At 40.4% G+C, this 19,124-nt stretch overlaps 1 protein-coding gene across 2 annotated transcripts in view; it reads right to left on the reverse strand.

The window, feature by feature from the left end:
• SPIN1 (spindlin 1) overlaps nucleotides 1-19,124 on the reverse strand; it is an 80,570-nt gene that overhangs the window by 38,880 nt on the left and 22,566 nt on the right. For both annotated transcript variants that reach the window (XM_018052525.1, XM_018052527.1), the window contains one exon: nucleotides 9,402-9,617. In XM_018052525.1, the coding sequence (XP_017908014.1) occupies nucleotides 9,402-9,453 (52 nt within the window). In that variant the 5' untranslated portion in view covers nucleotides 9,454-9,617. The remainder of the gene's footprint in view (nucleotides 1-9,401; nucleotides 9,618-19,124) is intronic.

A 19,124-nucleotide genomic window follows, 5' to 3' on the forward strand; every position in this document is an offset into this window, starting at 1 on the left:
GACAGAGGATGAGATGGCTGGATGGCATCACGGACTCGATGGACGTGAGTCTGAGTGAACTCCGGGAGTTGGTGATGGACAGGGAGGCCTGGAGTGATGCGATTCATGGGGTCACAAAGAGTCGGACACAACTGAGCGACTGAACTGAACTGAAGATTAGTTTGTTATTCACAATGGCTTCATGACACCCATCTGAGGATCACAGATTTTCCAGCAGAAAACAGAACAAGACCCTACACTAGGTAGCAACAGTTACATCTATTTGTTGATTGAAGTGAGGAAAAATAAGCATAATTTACAAAATAAGCTGTGCTATGGTTCACCTAACAGTACAGTCGTTTGGACTGTCCTAAACAGAAACAGGCAAGAAAAACTATATACACTCAAACTGTTTTAACAAACTCATCCAGACACAAGTTCCAAAATAATCAGCATTTTTTTAAAATTTACTTTTACTGTATTATTTATTTATTTTTGGCTGTGTAGGCTTTCTCTAGCTGCAGTGCAGACTTCTCACTGCAGCGGCTTTTCTTGTTGTGGAGCACAGGCTCAACAGTGGTGGCACACAGGTTTGATTGCCCCTTAGCACGTGGGATCTTCCCATGTCTCCTGCACTGACAGGCGGATTCTTTATCACTGAGCCACCAAGGAAGCCCTTTTTATGTGCATTTTTGAAAATTGTTATTAGAGACAATTTCAGTAAATCTGAGAACTGAAAAGTAAAGAATATGAATGAGTCACTATACATCACACCTGTAGCTTTCTAACAATCAACTCATCCACTGCCTATTCATGTAACTTTTAAAGATGTACATGCTTTAGCTAGGCAAGAGTACACACTAAGAAACAAAGGCACAGCAACCAAGAAAAAGGAGAATCTAACATATAAAAGAGGAAAAAGAAACTCCAAGGATGACAATGTATCAGATCGAGAGAATAATCAACAGAATAGAAAATGACAGAAGGTGCTAGAAAAAACTCTCTTAAGAAAAACAAGGACAGATGGATTATCTATTACATTCGGTATGCAGGAAATTATATTGAGGAGTTTCATAAAGCTGTTAGAGGTTCTAGGAGACTCCAACTTGCAAAGAAACTTAAACAAATAGAAAAAAAAAAATAAGGCAATCACAAAACTCCAAGAAAAACATAATGTACCAAAAAAAAGTAACCATACTGCATTACTTGGCTCAAATGTTCAATATTTATGTAGTAATCATGACAGAAACAATAAATACATTTTTAGCCAAAGCTTTTTTAGAAGTTTAAAGAAGTAGTAAAACTGTCAAGATGACATAACACTATGCATCAGTTTAGTTCAGTCGCTCAGTCGCGTCCGACTCTTTGCAACCCCATGAATCACAGCACACCAGGCCTCCCTGTCCATCACCAACTCCCAGAGTTCACCCAAACTCACATGAGTCGGTGATGCCATCCAGCCATCTCATCCTCTGTCATCCCCTTCTCCTCCTGCCCCCAATCCCTCCCAGCATCAGGGTCTTTTCCAATGAGTCAACTCTTCGCATGAGGTGGCCAAAGTACTGGAGCTTCAGCTTTAGCATCATTCCTTCCAAAGAACACCCAGCGCTGATCTCCTTCAGAATGGACTGGTTGGATCTCCTTGCAGTCCAAGGGACTCTCAAGAGTCTTCTCCAACACCACAGTTCAAACATCAATTCTTCGGCACTCAGCTTTCTTCACATAGAAAATCCTAAAAAATGCTATCAGAAAACTACTGGAGCTCATCAATGAATTTGAAAGTTGCTGGATACAAAATTAATATACAGAAATCATTTGTATTTCTGTATACTAACAATGAAGCATCAGAAAGAGAGATTAAGGAAGTAAGTTCATTTACCACTGCTTCAAAAAGACTCTAGGACTTCACTGGGGTTCAGTGGCTAAGAGTCCATGCTCCCAATGCAGAGGGCCTACATTCAATCCCTGCTCATGGAACTAGATCCATATGCCACAAATAAGGGCTCACATGTCACAATTAAAAGATCTCCTATGCTGCAATGAAGATCGAAGATCCTGTGGCCCATATCTAAGACCTGCTGCAGCCAAATAAATTCATTGTTGTTTCTGTTCAGTCGCCAAGTCGTGGTCCAACTCTTTGTGACCCCAAGGATGGCAGCACACCAGGCTCCCCAGTCATTCACCATCTCCAGGAATTTGCTCAGATTTATGTCTGTTGAGTTGGTGATGCTACCTATCTCACCTCTATCGCCCCCTTCTCCTCTTGCCCTCAATCTTTCCCAGCATCAGGGTCTTTTCCAACAAGTCTGCTCTTCACAACAGGTAGGCAAAGTACTAGAGCTTCAGCATCAAGCCTTCCAATGAATATTCAGGGTTTATTTCCTTTAGGATTGACCACTTTCACTTCCTTGCAGTCCAAGGGACTCTCAAGAGTCTTCTCCAGCACCATAATTAAAAAACATCAATTCTTCATCACTCAGCCTTCTTTTGGTCCAACTCTCACATCCATACATAACTACTGGAAAAACCATAGCTTAACTAGACAGACCTTTATCAGCAAAGTGATGTCTCTGCTTTTGAATATACTGTCTAGGGTTGTCATAGCTTTTCTTCCAAGGAGCAAGTATCTTAATTTCGTGGCTGTAGTCACTGTCCGCGTTGATTTTGGAACCCAAGAAAATAAAGTCTGTCACTGCTTCCACTTTCCCCCATCTATTTGCCATGAAGTGAGGGGACCAGACACCCCCTTAGTTTCTTGAATTTCAAGTTTCGTTGGCTTTTTTATTCTTCTCTTTCACCTTCACAAAAAAGCTCTTTAGTTGCTCTTCACTTTCTGCCATTAGAGTGGTATCATCTACATACCTGAGGTTGTTGATATTTCTCTTGGCAATCTTGACTCCAGCTTGTGAGTCATCCAGCCCAGCATTTCACATGATGTACTCTGCATAGAAGTTAAATAAACAGGGTGACAATATACAGCTTGTCATATTCCTTTCCCAATTTGGAACCAGTCAGTTGTTCCATGTCCCACTCTAATTGTTGCTTCTTGACCTGCATACCAATTTCTCAGGAGATAAGTAAGGTAGTCTGGTATTCTTATCTCTTTAAGAATTTTCCAGTTTGTTGTGATCCACAAAGTCAAAGGCTTTAGCACAGTTAATGAAGCAGAAGTAAATGATTTTCTGGAATTCCCTGGCTTTCTCTATGATCCAACAAATGTTGGCAACCTGATCTCTAGTTCCTCTGCCTTTTTTTAAACCAGTCTGTACATTCGGAAGTTCTTGGTTCACAAACTCCTGAAGTCTTGCTTGAAGGATTTTGGGCATAACCTTGCTAGCAAATGAAATGAGTACAATTTTACAGTAATTTGAACACTCTTTGGCACTGCCTTTCTTTGAAACGGGAATGAAAACCGACCTTTTCCAGTGCTGTGACCATTGCTGAGTTTTCCAAATTTGCTGACGCATTAAGTATAGCACTTTAACAGCATCATCTTCTAGGATTCTAAATAGCTCAGCTGGAATTCTACCACCTCTCCACTAGCTTTGTTGGTAGTAAATGCTAAGACCCACTTGACTTCACACTCCAGGACTTCACAATCCAGGATTTCTGACTCTAGGTGAATGACCACAAAATCGTGGTGATTCAAGTCATTAAGACCTTTTCTGTATAGTTCTTCTGTTTATTCTTGCCACCCTTCTTACTCTGCTTCTGATAGGTCCTTACCATTTCTGTCCTTTATCATGCCCCTCCTTGCATGAAATATTCCCATGATATATCCAGTTTTCTTGAAAAGATCTCTAGTTACACAAGCCTCTTCACCACGAGAAGGCTGTGATCCATCAACAGGAGCCAAATTACTAAATAAATATCAAAAAATAATAATAAAGCATTAAAAAAGACAATTTATCTATAAATAAAGCCTAAGGAAGCAGAATACCAGAACTTCAAAAACTATAAAACATTGATGAAAAGAAATTGAAGATATACTGTGTTCTTGGAATGGAAGAACCAATAATGCTAAAATGGCCACACTACCCAAAGCAATCTACAGCCAATACAATTCCTTTCAAATTACCAGTGGTATTTTTCATAGAACTAGAACAAAAAAATTTATTTGTATGGAAGCACAAAAGAATCCAAATAGCCAGAACAATCTTGAGAAAGAACACACCTGAGGAATCACGCTCCCTGACTTCAGATTATACTACAGAGATACAGTAATCAAACAGTATGATACTGGCACAAAAATAGACATAGAGATCAATGGACAGGATGGAAAGCCTAGAAATAAACTCACACACTTTGAGTTTGTGAGTGGCAAGAATATACAGTAAAGAAAAGACAATCTCTTCAGTTAGTACTGCTGGGGAAACTGGACAGCTACACGTAAACGGATGAAATCAGAACATTCTCTTAACACCATATACAAAAATAAACTCAAAGGAATTAGATTTAAATGTAAGACTGGGTACTATAAAACTCCTAGAGGAAAACAGAACACTCCAACATAAATTGCAGTAATACTTGGGAAGGCGGGGGGAACGGGTCAGGGGGTGGCTGGCTCTGTCTCTTACAGTAATGGAAATAAAAGCAGAAATTTTACAAATGGGATCTAATTAAACTCAAAAAGTTTTTGTACAGCAAAGAAAACCATAACAAAGCCAAAAGTCAATCTACAGACTGGGAGAAAATATTTGCAAATGATGCTACCAACAGGGATTAATTTTTAAAATATACAAACTTCATACAGCTTAGTATCAAAAAACAAACAACCCAATCAAAAAAGAACAGAAGATCTAAACAGACATTTCTCCAAAGATGACACACAGATGGGTAACAGGCATATGAAAATAAGCTCAACATTGCTAATTATTAAAGAAATGCAAATCAAAAGTACAAACAATGAGGTATCTGACTGATGTCGGCTGTCTTTAAAAAGTCAATAAACAATAAATGCTACAGAGAGTATGGTACTCTTCTACACAGTTGGAGAACGTAAATTGGTACAGCTGCTATGGAGAACAGTACAGAGGTTCCTTAAAAAACTAAAATCAGAGCTACCGTATGATAATCCATGCATCTCAATGTTCATAACAGCACTAATTACAACAGCCAAGACCTAGAAGTACCCACCAACAGATGAACGGACCAAGATGTGGTACACATGCACAACAGACTGTTACTCAGCCATAAGAACAGGTGAGATGATGGCACTGCAGCTACATGTACAGACTAGAGATCATCATAGTAACTGCAGTCAAGGAAAACTATCGCACGCTATCACTCACATGCGAAAGTTAAAAGAGTAACACAAGTGAACTTATTTACAAAACGGAAATAGACTCACACACATAGAAGACAAACTTATGGCTACCAAGGAGATATAATGGGAGGGGGGGATAAATTAGGAGTTTCTGATTAACATAAACACACTATCACATATAGAATAGGTAAACAAGGACCTACCATACAGTGGAGGGAACAATCAGTATCTTGTAATAGCCTAACTTGGAAAAGAATCTGAAAAACAGACATGTATACGCAGGTGGCGCTAGTGGTAAAGAACCCTCCTGCCGATGCGGGAGACGTAAGAGACGCTGGTTCAATCTCTGGGTCAGGAAGATCCCTTAGAGAAGAAAATGGCAACCCGCTCCAGTATTCTTGCCTGGAAACTCCCACAGACAGAGGAACCTGGTGGGCTCCAGTCTACAGAGCTGCAAAGAGCTGGACTGAAGCAACTTAGCAGCAGTAGCGGCAGCACATATACAACTGAATCGCTCTGCTGTATACATGAAACTAACTCACCACTGCAAATTAGCTGTATTTCAATTGAAAAATAGACTCGATTTTTTTAAAAAAAACAAAAAGACTAATGAGAGAAAAAGATGTTATGTGAAAAAGAATCCTCAACAGGTTTCAAAATCTAATAAAGAGAAATTTGTATACAGTATTTACAAATACTGAAGACAAAAATCAAAATGAACAGAATGCCTACTTTTTGATAAAAGTCTTTGGCACTATTTGACAATTCACTCTTGAATTTCTATTGATTGGTAAACATAAATATCGAGGTTTTAAAAACATCTGAATATAGTAAAAATAGTTGTTAATCTGAGTATTAAGCACATCCATCTATTATTTCCATTCCCTGTACTTGTAAGTATGATTAAAATATGTCATAAAGAGAGAAAATTTATATTTGATAAACTAGTAAAAATGGAGGCTAACTCTATGGGAGGAAAACATGAAAAAAAAGTTTTATCAGGTAAAAGGACTTGTGGCTCAACATCATTAGGTATATATAAACTACCACTTTAGAAACCGATTAAAATTCAACATAATTATACAAATAAATCTAAGTGATTTAAAAAACAGAAATCCCTATTATGTTGAACTATGTATACAGAAAGTGAAGTCACTCAGTCGTGTCCGACTCTTTGCGACCCCATGGACTGTAGCCTACCAGTCTCCTCTGTCCATGGGATTTTCCAGGCAATAGTCCTGGAGTGGATTGCCATTTCCTTCTCCAGGGGAATCTTCCCAAACCCAGGGATCGAACCCGGGTCTCCCGCATTGTAGACAGACACTTTACCGTCTGAGCCACCAGCAAAGTCAATTATGTATATAGAGATCATGCAAATATTCAATTTTCAAATTTTTATTGATCACACACGCCCTAATGACAAACACTGTCACGTATTAGGCTTTGCCCACTGTGGTGGTTTTAAAACATGACCATAATTCTCTGACACTTCTCCCATCGAGCAGAGTGCATGCCCACTCCCTTGAACCTGAGCAGACCTTTGAGACTGCGTCAATGAACAAAACGCAACAAAAGTGAACCCATGTAACTTTCAAGACTCCCAACAGAAGACACCATGCATCTGTGCCTGTTTCTCTTCAAGTACTCGCTCTGGGAGCCTTAAGTAATAAGTCCAGATATTCAATGGCCCACAGTGGAAGAGAAATATCCTAGGAGCCCTATACACTGAAGGCTTCCCATTTCAGTTTTGAGATGGCACCAGACTAAGGGCATATCTGAGCCACCAGAGCAACTCTGGAATGTCTATCTAGGTTTCTTGATGCATGAAAATAAGAAACCCCCTTTCTAGGTGAATTATATTTGTTAATAGGCACATCTGTTACTGATATAAGGATTTAAAAGTAACAGAGCCTACATTTTTGTTAACAGGAAGAATGATTAAGATAATTTTATAAATAATACTGATCAAGGGATCATTAATCTAAGAGTATAATACATAACAGTGAAAAATAAATGACCCCAGGATCTTACACATTAAAATATTAAACAAAAGGTCAACTGTAATTTACAGAGGACCCACTCTGTCTTTAGTGCTATGCCACGTGCTCTAAGAAATTATCAAAGTATAAGAAAATATAAGATCAAAGTACTGGCTAGGATTAGACAATCGCTCCCTTAACAATAACATCTCCTGGTTTAGTCCTTTCAATTACTTATACCATACTAAAAATCACTTTAATCAATTCTCTCTCCTAACTAAGAATATGACTTTAAATCAATAAAGAAAATAGGAATGATGAATTCAGAATGGGTGTGCCTAAAAAAACTTGGGGTACAATTACTATTTCAAGCTACAGAAACATGATCAACAAAAAATTTTGTCAACAGCAATTTTTGAAACATGAGATGAAATAAACATTTTGTTAAAATAGTATGATCAACAAAAACAATGCTTTTTGCAGAGCAGCTGTAATGTGGTAGGCATGTAGCTAAGCACCTAACATACAAAAACACATTTATTTCTTCATAATAAGCCCAGTAGATACATAACAGTACTATTGTTTAGATAAAGAGAAACAAGGCTTAAGAAGATACAAAATGCGCCAATGTTTACACAGCTAGTAAAAGAGCAGGATAGAACTTCCCTGGTGGTGCAGTGCATAAGAATCCGCCTGCCAATGCAGGGGACACAAGTTTGATCCCTGGTCTGAGAAGATTCCACATGTTGCAGAGCAATTTAAGCCCATGTGCAACCTGAGCCTATGCTCTAGAGCCCGCATGTGGCAAGGGAACCTGCGCTCTAGGGCCCACCTGTGGCAGCTACTGAAGCCCGTGTGTCTCGAGCTTGTGCTCTGCATCCAGAAGTCACGGCAATGCACCACAAAGAGCAGCCCCCGCTAGCAGAAGCTAGAGAACCTGTACGCGGTAACAGAGACCTAGTGTAAACAAAAATAAACACGCAAATTATTTAAAAATTTTAAGAAGTAAAGAAATAAGAAAAAGAGCAGGACAGAACCGATGAGAGAGAGCTGGAATCAGAACAGTAAACTCTCAGCTGACTTACACTCCAGTCTGTCACCATGACTGCAAGTTAATCTTATCAACAAATGTACCAGTTGAATCAATGTTTGCAAGAGAGGAACTAAAATCAAAGAGATAAAAGGAACTGAAAATCTTAATCCCTGTGGCTCCTCTACAAAGGAATTACAAACTCCATAGCGAATAAATATAATAAATTCTAAACCACAGCAACCATTTTAAGATTACTAGTAATTTTGCTAGCTGAATTCTCAGATTCACTTATATTTGACAGATGTTTTCAATATTCAAACATACTTCTGGAATGGAGAAAAATATAAGTCCAAAAGAGAACACTGGGCTTCCCTGATGGCTCAGTGGTAAAGAATCTGCCTACCAACACAGGAGACGCAAGATGGATCCCTGGGTCAGAAAGATCCCTAAAGAAAAAAATGGCAACGCACTCCAGTATTCTTGCCTGGGAAATCCCATGGACAGAGAAGCCTGCGGGGCTACAGTCCATGGGGTCGAAAAAGAATCTGACACAACTTAGTGACTAAACAACAACAACAGAAGAATATATTACTTACCTATTTTATTCTGTAGCCTATAAGATTTTTACCTTTTAGTTTTCTAGGGTAGACAAAAACCATGCAAAGTCTAAACTTCTAGTATCAGCTGTATGCCACAAAAATAAGAATTTCTATTAAACATTCATTTCCATACATTACATTCCAGTAAAGTTCTTTCAAGTAAATACACAAAAAACTGAGTTTACCTTTTTTCCTATTAAATACTCTAAATCTCACTAAATCTAATACTCATCTAGTCATCTCACTTTCACTTCTTTCAAAAACCAGTGATAAAACCTTTACTTACTATAAACCTCTTAAGTATTTACAATTCACTTGCTAAATTTACTGGACATCCATAACTTACTGCAAAAGACCACAGGAAAAACTAATGATTCCCTACCTTTCAAAAACCTAAACCTATGTTTTTCACATGTATAAAATACTAGAAATCACACAAAGCTTTAAGAATAGCAAACCACTAGGAATTACATGAGTGCATTCCCCATTTTTACAACTGTTTCAAATTTATTATACTAAAGTAAGTGTAGAACTGCACTGCCTACCTGCATCAGCTCTGGACCGCTGGCCAGGTGTCTTTCCGAATGGGGTCTTCATTCATCTGTATTTAAGTGAGCAGCACAGCTGCTGGACTAGGGTGAAAATTCAATATGCTCCAATTTGAAACTTTTCACAGAATTTCAATGTTCTTGTTAATCCATCATCCCAAGCGCTTTTTTTTTTTAACAAGTTCAGCAAAAATACGTGAAATCTTAAGTACTCTGTAAAACAGTGAAATAACAGTTCATTACTAGAGCATCACACAAGAGCAAACTTCTCCAAGTAAGCCATCAAACGTGACATTATTTTCAGTAACATCAGTGAAAACGCACTTTGCCCAGAAGCAATTAACTTTAATTTCTCAGTCCTCGGTGCCAAGGACTGCACAGAGAAGCAAGAGAAAAGGAAGTACTAGACCCTTCAACAAAGGAAAGGGCAGTTCCTTGGCAGTCAATTGAACATAATACAGCCTTGGGCTTCCCACACTGTATTCCAATCCATTTTGCTGGCAGAAGTCAGAAAAGGGTAGACATTGGTATGTCAAAAAAGATTTAGAATGGCACAGCCCATCTTCTTGATGGGACACAAAAAGACCCAGCAAGCCGCAGCAGTGAGGAACAGGTGCAGCAGGTACACAGTGGAACAACCGCTGGAGGATGAGGCAACACTGGAATCTACTTCAAGCCTGAGCCACTGCTAGGTGGAAGGTCGGTAAACCAAGATAAGGGACTACAGTCAATGAGACTTAGCAGTTCCCTTTCTGCTCCCAAGATTCCAGAAACCAGAGGGAAACTCTGGAGGAGCCTTAAAGAAATTTTCATTCATTCCCATGCAAAAAGTTAAATCATCTTATAAAAATGGTTTATCCTTTAAACCAAATTTGGGTCCAGTTTACAGTCCACGCAGTAAAACATCTATGGAAACATATTCTCATAAAACACAAAAATATCTACCACAAATTTCAGCTCACAAACTGAACCACCTGACTACATTCAGTTCTCATGTATTAGTTACCATATATACAACTTATAGGCATGTGTTCACAGGTTTAAGAACTAAAGGGAATGCATTTTCTAGAGACTAAAATGTAACATAATAGTTAAAATAATTTAATAAGTCTAAATAACAATGGGAAAAGGAATCATTTTAACTGGTAAAAAATTCTTAACTACACAAATAAAGCTTCAGAAAACCTCAAGGGAAATTTAAAATCGAATGGACTTTATAATTCAATGAATACTCAGAACGACTACTGTTTGAAGCTAAGGTGGAAGGGGAGAGACACTACACAAGTAAGCAAGCAAAGGAGATAGTATCTCAACTGGCAGTAAGTCACAGGGCATCCCTCAGAGATATGGCGGGTTCAGTTCCAGACCACCACAATGAAGCAATTATTGTCAACTGTCAACTACAAACTGGTGCTTGCCAAGGGCGTTTGCCGTCTGCCTCCGTGGAGACTGAACACTGGGCTGCTGCAGCTGTTGACCTTCAACACCCCCTGAGGGAGTTCAGGGTAGAGAATAAGGCACTCTGTGCTCCACAGAATCTGGTGGAACAGGTCTTTAGACAGTTGGATATTTTCAAGAACTGATTTCATTACCCCAATCTTTGTATCTCCTCATATCTAGAAAAGCACTAAATCCCTTCATGAAGACATCAGCTCCTCATGACTAGCAGAAAACCTCTTAGGTTAAGAGCTTGATCGCACTCAACTACCCCTTCACCAAAATCTTTATATTCACTTTCCCTCACTACCTCTTTGGAGCAGTCTCTCAGAGCTGTACGAGATGCTGTCTCCCTGGCTGCGGTCCTCATTTTGTCCCAAATAAAACTTAACTCACAACTCTCATGTTGTTTTTAAGTCAACACAATAAAGTGAGTCACATGAATTTTTTGTTCCCAATGCATATGTCTATTAAGTATGCAGCAGCATTATACCTGAAGAAAACTACATACATATCTTGATTTTAAAAGATTCTATTGCTAAAAAAGCTAACCATCATCTGCCAATGCCAGGTTGCCACAAACCTTCAATACAATGAGGTATGCCTGTAATGAAAAGAAAAGGAAGCAGTACCACCAAGTCCACGCTCATCCTGCTTGCCACACAACAGGGCAGTGAATCCAAGAGACAAGGTGTAGAGACGAGCTGGCTGACCAAGGAGGCGGCGACTAACATCTCAAAATAACCATCCTGTCTGGGTCTGGATGCCAGGTTCTTTTATAGAACCCAAGAGAGAAGCAATGAGGAACCAGAGTCAAAAGGCAGAATAGAGAGGGAGGCAGTGAGGAAGTAAAGTATAAAGGGTTTTCAGTCTTGCAAATATCTCCAGGAATGGCCAAGCCTCTGGAAAGAATGTGTAAATCTTTTCTTTGCAGCCATTCACAGGTGGGCAGGGTCAGATTATCTATGAGCTGAACAAGGCATTTTAGTTTAACAGGCAAACAATAAAGTTTGTGGAAGTAATGGAATTCCAGCAGAGCTATTTAAAATCCTAAAAGATGATGCTAGTGAAGTGCTGCACTCAATATGTCAGCAAATCTGGAAAACCCAGCAGTGGTCACAGGACTGGAAAAGGTCAATCCTCATCCCAATTCCCAAGAAGGACAGTACGAAAGAATGGTCCAACAGGGCAATCGCACTCATCCCCCATTCTAGCAAAGTTATGGTCAAAATCCTCCAAGCTAAGCTTCAGCATTATGTAAACCGAGAACTTCCAGATGTTCAACCTGGTTTAGAAAAAGAAGAGGAACCAGAGATCAAATCGCCAACATTTGCTGGATCATAGAGAAAGCAAGGGAATTCCAGAAAAACATCTGCCTCTGTTTCACAGACTACACTAAAGCCTTTGACTGTGTGGATCACAGCAATCTGTGGAAAACTCAGAGATGGGAATGCCAGACCATTACCTCTCTCCTGAGAAATCTGTATGTAGGTCAAGAAGCAACAGTTAGAACCCTGTATGGAACAACTGACTGGTTCAGGATTGAGAAAGCAGTACAAGGCTGTTATTGTCACTCTTGTTTATTTAACTTATATGCAAAGCACACAATGAGAAATGCTGGGCTGAATGACTCACAAGCTAGCCCAGGAGAAACATCAAAACTTCAGATATGCAGACGATCCCACTCTAATGACAGAAAGTGAAGAGAAACTAAAGAGCTTCTTGATGAGGGTGAAGGTAGGAGAGTGAAAAAGCCCGCTTAAAACTCAATATCGAAAAAACTAAGATCGGTCCCATCACTTCATGGCAAATAGAAGGGGAAAAGGTGTAAGGAGTGACAGATTTCTTCCTCTTGGGCTCTAAAATCACAGATGGTGACTGCAGCCATGAAATTAGAAGACCACTGCTTCTAAGCAGGACAGCTATGACAAACTTAGTGTCAAGAAGCAAGGGCTTCATTTTGCCGACAAAGGTCTATATAATCAAGGCTATGGTCTTTTCAGTAGTCATATATGGATGTTCGGGCTGGACATTAAAGAAGCAGAGCAAGGAGGAACTGATGCTTTTGAAATGTGATGCTGGAGGAGACCCATGAGAGCACCTTGGATAGCAAGGAGATCAAACCAGTCAGTCTTAAAGGAAATCAACCCTGAATACTCTTTGGAACAACTGAAGCTGAAGCTCCAATACTTTGATCACCTAATGCAAAGAGCTGGGCTACTTCCCCGGTGGCTCAGTGGTCAAGATTCTGCCTGCAGTACAAAGGCTGCAGGTGACATGGGTTCAATCACTGGGTTGGATGTTCCCTTGGAGGAGGGCATGGCAACCCACTCCAGGAGAATCCACTGAACAGAGGAGCCTGGCTGGCTACAGTCCATGGGGTCACAGAGCTGAACACAAATGAAGTGACTTTGCACACACACACAATGCAAACAGCTAACTCATTGGCAAAGACCCTCATGCTGGGAAAGACTGAAGGAAGAAGGAGGAGAGAGAGACAGCGGATGAGATGGCTGGATGGCATCAAGGATTCAATGGGCATGAACTTGGACAAACTCTGGGAGATGATGAGAAACAGGGAAGCCTGGTGTGCTGCAGTTCATGGGGTCACGAAGAGTACTTGGCGACTGAACAAGAGGCAGAGAGGCAGGGTCCTTTGAGGCAGGCCATTAAGTAAGATTTGAAAGGCAAAATGGTTGTCTGAGAAGGCCTTACAAATAGCTGTGAAAAGAAGAGAAGCAAAAAGCAAAGGGAAAAAGGAAAGATACTTCCATTTGAATGCAGAGTTCCAAAGAATAGCAAGGAGAGATAAGAAAGCCTTCTTCAGTGATCACTGCAAAGAAATAGAGGAAGACAATAGAATGCAAAAGACTAGAGATCTCTTCAAGAAAATTAGAGATACCAAGGGAACATTTCATGCAAAGATGGACTCAATAAAGGACAGAAGTGGCATGGACCAAACAGAAGCAGAAGATATTAAGAGGTGGCAAGAATACACAGAACAACTGTACAAAAAAGATCTTCATGACCCAGATAATCACAATGGTGTGATCACTCACCTAGAGCCAGACATCCTGGAATGTGAAGTCAAGTGGGCCTTAGGAAGCATCACTATGAACAAAACTAGTGGAGGTGAAGGAATTCCAGTTGAGCTGTTTCAAATCCTGAAAGATGATGCTGTGAAAGTGCAGCACTCAATATGCCAGCAAATTTGGAAAGCTCAGCAGTGGCCACAGGACTGGAAAAGGTCAGTTTTCATTCCAATCCCTAAGAAAGGCAAGGCCAAAGAATGCTCAAACTATCGCACAATTGCACTCATCTCACACACTAGCAAATTAATGCTCAAAATTCTCCGAGCCAGGCTAACTTCCAGATGTTCAAGCTGGTTTTAGAAAAGGCAGAGGAACCAGAGATCAAATTGCCAACATCCGCTGGATCATGGAAAAAGCAAAAGAGTTCCAGAAAAACATCTATTTCTGCTTTATTGACTATGCCAAAATTTTGACTGTGTGGATCACAACAAACTGGAAAATTCTTTAAGAGATGGGAATACCAGACCACCTGACCTGTCTCCTGAGAAATCTGTATGCAGGCCAAGAAGCAACAGTTAGAACTGCACATGGAACAACAGACTGGTGCCAAATCAGGAAAGGAGTATGTCAAGGCTGTATTTTGACACCCAGCTTATTTAACTTAAATGCAGAGTCCATCATGAAAAGAGTTCATCCAGAGTTCATCTGGGCTGCATGAAGCACAAACTGGAATCAAGACTGCTGGGAGAAATACCAATAACCTCAGATAGGCAGATGACACCACCCTTATGGCAGAAAGCAAAGAACTAAAGAGCCTCTTGATGAAAGTGAAAAGAGGTGAGTGAGAAAGTTGGCTTAAAGCTCAACATTCAGAAAACAAAGATCTGGTCCCATCACTTCATGGCAAATAGATGGGGAAACAACGGAAACAGTGAAAGCCTTTATTTTGGGGGGCTCCAAAATCACTGCATATGATGACTGCATCTATGAAATTAAAGGACACTTGCTCCTTGGAAGAAAAGTTATAACCAACCTAGACAGCATGTTAAATAGCAGAGACATTACTTTGCCAACAAAGGTCTGTCTAGTCAAAGCTATGGTTTTTCCAGTAGTCATGTACGGATTGAGAGTTGGATTATAAAGAAAGCTGAGCACCAAAGAATTGATGCTTTTGAAATGTGGTGTTGGGGAAGATGTCTTCAGAGTCCCTTGGACAGCGAGGAGATCCAACCAGTCCATCCTAAAGGAGATCAATCCTGAGTATTCACTGGAAGGACTGATGCTGAAACTGAAACTCCAATACTCTGGCCACCTGATGCGAAGAACTGACTCATCTGAAAAGACCCTGATGCTGGGAAAGGCAGGAGAAGAGGATGACAGAGGATGAGATGTTTGGATGGCATCACCAACTCAATGGGACATGAGTCTGAGTAGGCTCTGGGAATTGGTGATGGACAGGGAGGCCTGGCGTGCTGTGATTCATGGGGTCGCAAAGAGTCGGACACGACTGAGCAACTGAACTGAACTGAATGACTGAACTTAACTGATTAAGTAAGATCACAATAACAGCAACAAAAAGCAAGTTGAAGAAACAGGTCCAACATGGAGTCAGAATTGGCTGGTGTCTGTAGAAGCAGCAGCACCTTCTCTAAAGGTGACTCTTCCCCCACAGAAGGTTCCCAACCTGTTCCTAGGGGCTCTCCCACAGACTGATTTCCTCAGCTCAAGGTGTCATGACAGCAAAGACAGACATCCACCCTTCCCAAGAGTCCACCCAACAGCCATGCAAGCCTCGCACAGCTCTACCTCCTTCACACCAGAAATCGCAGCTTCCACATTCAACTCTTCCCACGCTGCTGTAGCTTCCCCTACTGGAACCCTACAGCCCCTATCCTCCAACTGTCCAAACCTCTCCACCAGTAGCTCCCTCCAAAGTGGTTGTTTGTGTTCTCCACTGTCTTTACTTACAGGATCTCTCCTACCCCCAACCCTAATGTGGAGGCCTGTGCCACAGCACTGACTAGTAATAACAGGCCTCCCTTTTTCTTCAAAAGAATTGATGCTTTTGAACTGTGGTGCTGGAGAAGGCTCTTCAGAGTCCCATGGACTGAAGGAGATCAAACCAGTCAATCCTAAAGGAAATCAGTCCTGAATATTCATTGGAAAGACTGATGCTGGCCACCTGATGCGAAGGGTCCACTCATTAGAAAAGACGCTGATGCTGGGAAAGACTGAAGGCAGAAGGGGATGACACAGGATGAGATGGTTGGATGGCATCACCAACTCGATGTATATGAGTTTGAGCAAGTTCCAGGAGTTAGTGATGGACATGGAAGCCTGGTGTGCTGCAGTGCATGGGGTTGCAAAGAGTCGGACACAACAGAGCAACTAAACTGAACTTTTTGTTTCAGACCTCTATCTACCTGTTAACCCTCTAGTCATCTGCACACATTTTTGAAAATTTGGTTCCTGGTTTGCTTGTTTTCCATTACTTTTTTTGCAGCATAAGATCCTTTGAACAACATGCCCCCCTGGTTCTAAGACATCTTTACTTCAATCTATCCAACTCCAGCCAACTATCTCCACAGTCACAACCTCACCCTTCTCATTAGCATCACTCCAGTACCTCTGGAATCTTTGTTTTAAGCATCTCACACTCACAACAACCTCTAGTCACTCCACTTTTCCTATACCAGCCATGCTACTCCCGACAGTTACTTTATGCAACCACTACCTCCAAACGACGGCTTGGTTTTTGTCTCCTTGGGTACTAACCGCCCTCATTACTCAGCTTAGATTCCACAGATGGTCAACTACATAGTGACTCCCTTGCTTGTCTCTGGCACTTTCTGCCAAAACGAACTTCTTGCTTATCACAGCCACAATTTGAGCCATTAAGCATGGCTGAAAAACAAGTGAGCTTTTGACAATACCATGCCCACCCTCAGCAGGTAAGCTTCCTTTTTGCTAGTCAGATGGAAGCAAACAAAAGAGAACTACTCATTTTCGCACTACCAAATCTGTTAGCTGACTGGTAGCTTCTCCTACTATAGTAACAAACTTTTTCAATTCAACCCTTTCATATGTTTTGCAAATCCCATCTTCTGTATCAATTTCCCTTACCACTAAAACATTCTGAACAACACCTAACAAAGGATGTAGTATTTTCCAATTTTAAAAACATCTCACGACTCTGTTCCTTTTCTGACATTCCTTACAAAGCTACTTCAAAGAGTAAAGAATATTTTAACCTACACAAGTATCAATGTTCCCTAACTTAATAAATCAACTTGGTTCTATAACATAAAAAATTTGGCTTACTGATGATCTAAAAGCACCCTTCTCACTAGCAGATATAAGCTTGTCTTTGTATGATTTCCTATTGCTTTCCACTGCATTAAAATTTGCAGGTTAAACTTGTTATAATACTTTCACAGAAAGTAAAACACACAGATTGAAGAGTTGCAGCAGGAAAGGATACAGGAGCTTTTTTAATAACACAAAAGTCCTTCCCCATTTTTGAGTTGCAATTACTATTCCAAACTGCCTGATTTTATCTTAGAATTGATACAGCAAAATCTCATTTCTAAGATAGCTGCTGCTGCTGCTGCTGCTAAGTCGCTTCAGTCATGTCCGACTCTGTGCAACCCCATAGATGGCAGCCCATCAGGCTCCCCCATCCCTGGGATTCTCCAGGCAAGAACATTGGAGTGGGTTGCCATTTCCTTCTCCAATGCAAGAAAAGTGAAAAGGGAATGTGAAGTCGCTCAGTCGTATCCAACTCTTAGCAACCCCATGGACCGCAGCCTACCAGGCTCCTCCATCCATGGGATTTTCTAGGCAAGAGTACTGGAGTGGGGTGCCATTGCCTTCTCCTCTAAGATAGCAGGAGTCACAATTTTTTCAAATATCACAGAAAATATTATCAAGTGAAGCTTAATTTGATGGCCATAAAAAAGATAGCCCTGTATTCAGGACTAAACCCAGCAGACTGCTAACCCCATGAGGTGAAAGGCTTCTGGAGAATAATGTTGCATAGTACCAAAGAATCACCCCAAATTACCCACTGGTTATGAACAGCGCTTGACAGTGGAGGGACCAAACCATTCAACACCACTAATTATGAGCCAACCACACTTCGGAGTCCTCCAGACATGATGTAATGCAAAGCACACCAGGCACAAGAGCAGGTAAGAAGCTTCTACATGACAAACAGGTCATATTCTATAAAAGTTCAATGTCATAAGAAAAAAAGGTAGACATACTGATCTAGATTAAGAGACTAAAAGCAGACAAGTAAACCCTAAATGAATGGTTTGGAGGCGGAAAAGCTGTAGAAGACACTGAAGACAAACGGGGAAATTTAAATAGGGACTATATAATAGATAACCCATTATCACATTATCGTTAAACTTTAAAAGCACAGTGACATTATAGTTATGCACAAGAATACACTTATTTTTAGGAAACGCATACTGAAATTTCTACAGGTAGGGTGACGTAATGTCTGCAAGTGAATTTCAAACAGTTCAGGTGAAGAAAGCAATACATACAATCAAGTGAAAATGACAAAATATTAATTTCTGAATCTAAACAAAGAACATACTAATGTTATTTTCCAAATTCCTACTTCAATATAAATTTAAAAAATAAATAAAATTTTTCATAATGAAATTTGGAGAAAAGATGATCTTGGATTTCCCTTTGCTAAATCCATCTGTATTAAATATAGCTAGCTATCCAGGTATGCAATTTTGCTAGACAACTTTTAAAATGTTATGAATTTAGTTTTAGAGCTCAAAATTCGTCTATAACCATCTCAAAGGTTGTTTGTCCCCAAGCACATGCTGTATCTCACACACTGATATACATTAACAACTCAGACCCTACACAGCCACCATGAGGCACACACACTATAGCTGTTCCATTTTGGAAATTAAAAACCTATGGCACCGAAATTAAAACAGCTCGCAAGTGGACTGCAAGAAGTATTACTGAGATATATTTCTTACTTTGAAAGTAAACCCAGGGACTTCCCTGGTGGCCCAGTGGTTAAGACCCCGAGCTCCCACTGCAGGGAGGATGGCTTCAATCTCTAGTCAGGAACTAAGACCCCACATGCCACACGGTGTGGCGCACAAACCAAACAAAAACTAAAAACACAGATTGTGCCCATACAGGAAAAGGACACCACACACACACACACAAAAATCAATGACACAGCGCTGTTGTCACCGAAAAGGTTAAGAAA

Source organism: Capra hircus, chromosome 8, assembly GCF_001704415.2.
Source record: "Capra hircus breed San Clemente chromosome 8, ASM170441v1, whole genome shotgun sequence".
NCBI lineage: Eukaryota > Metazoa > Chordata > Mammalia > Artiodactyla > Bovidae > Capra > Capra hircus.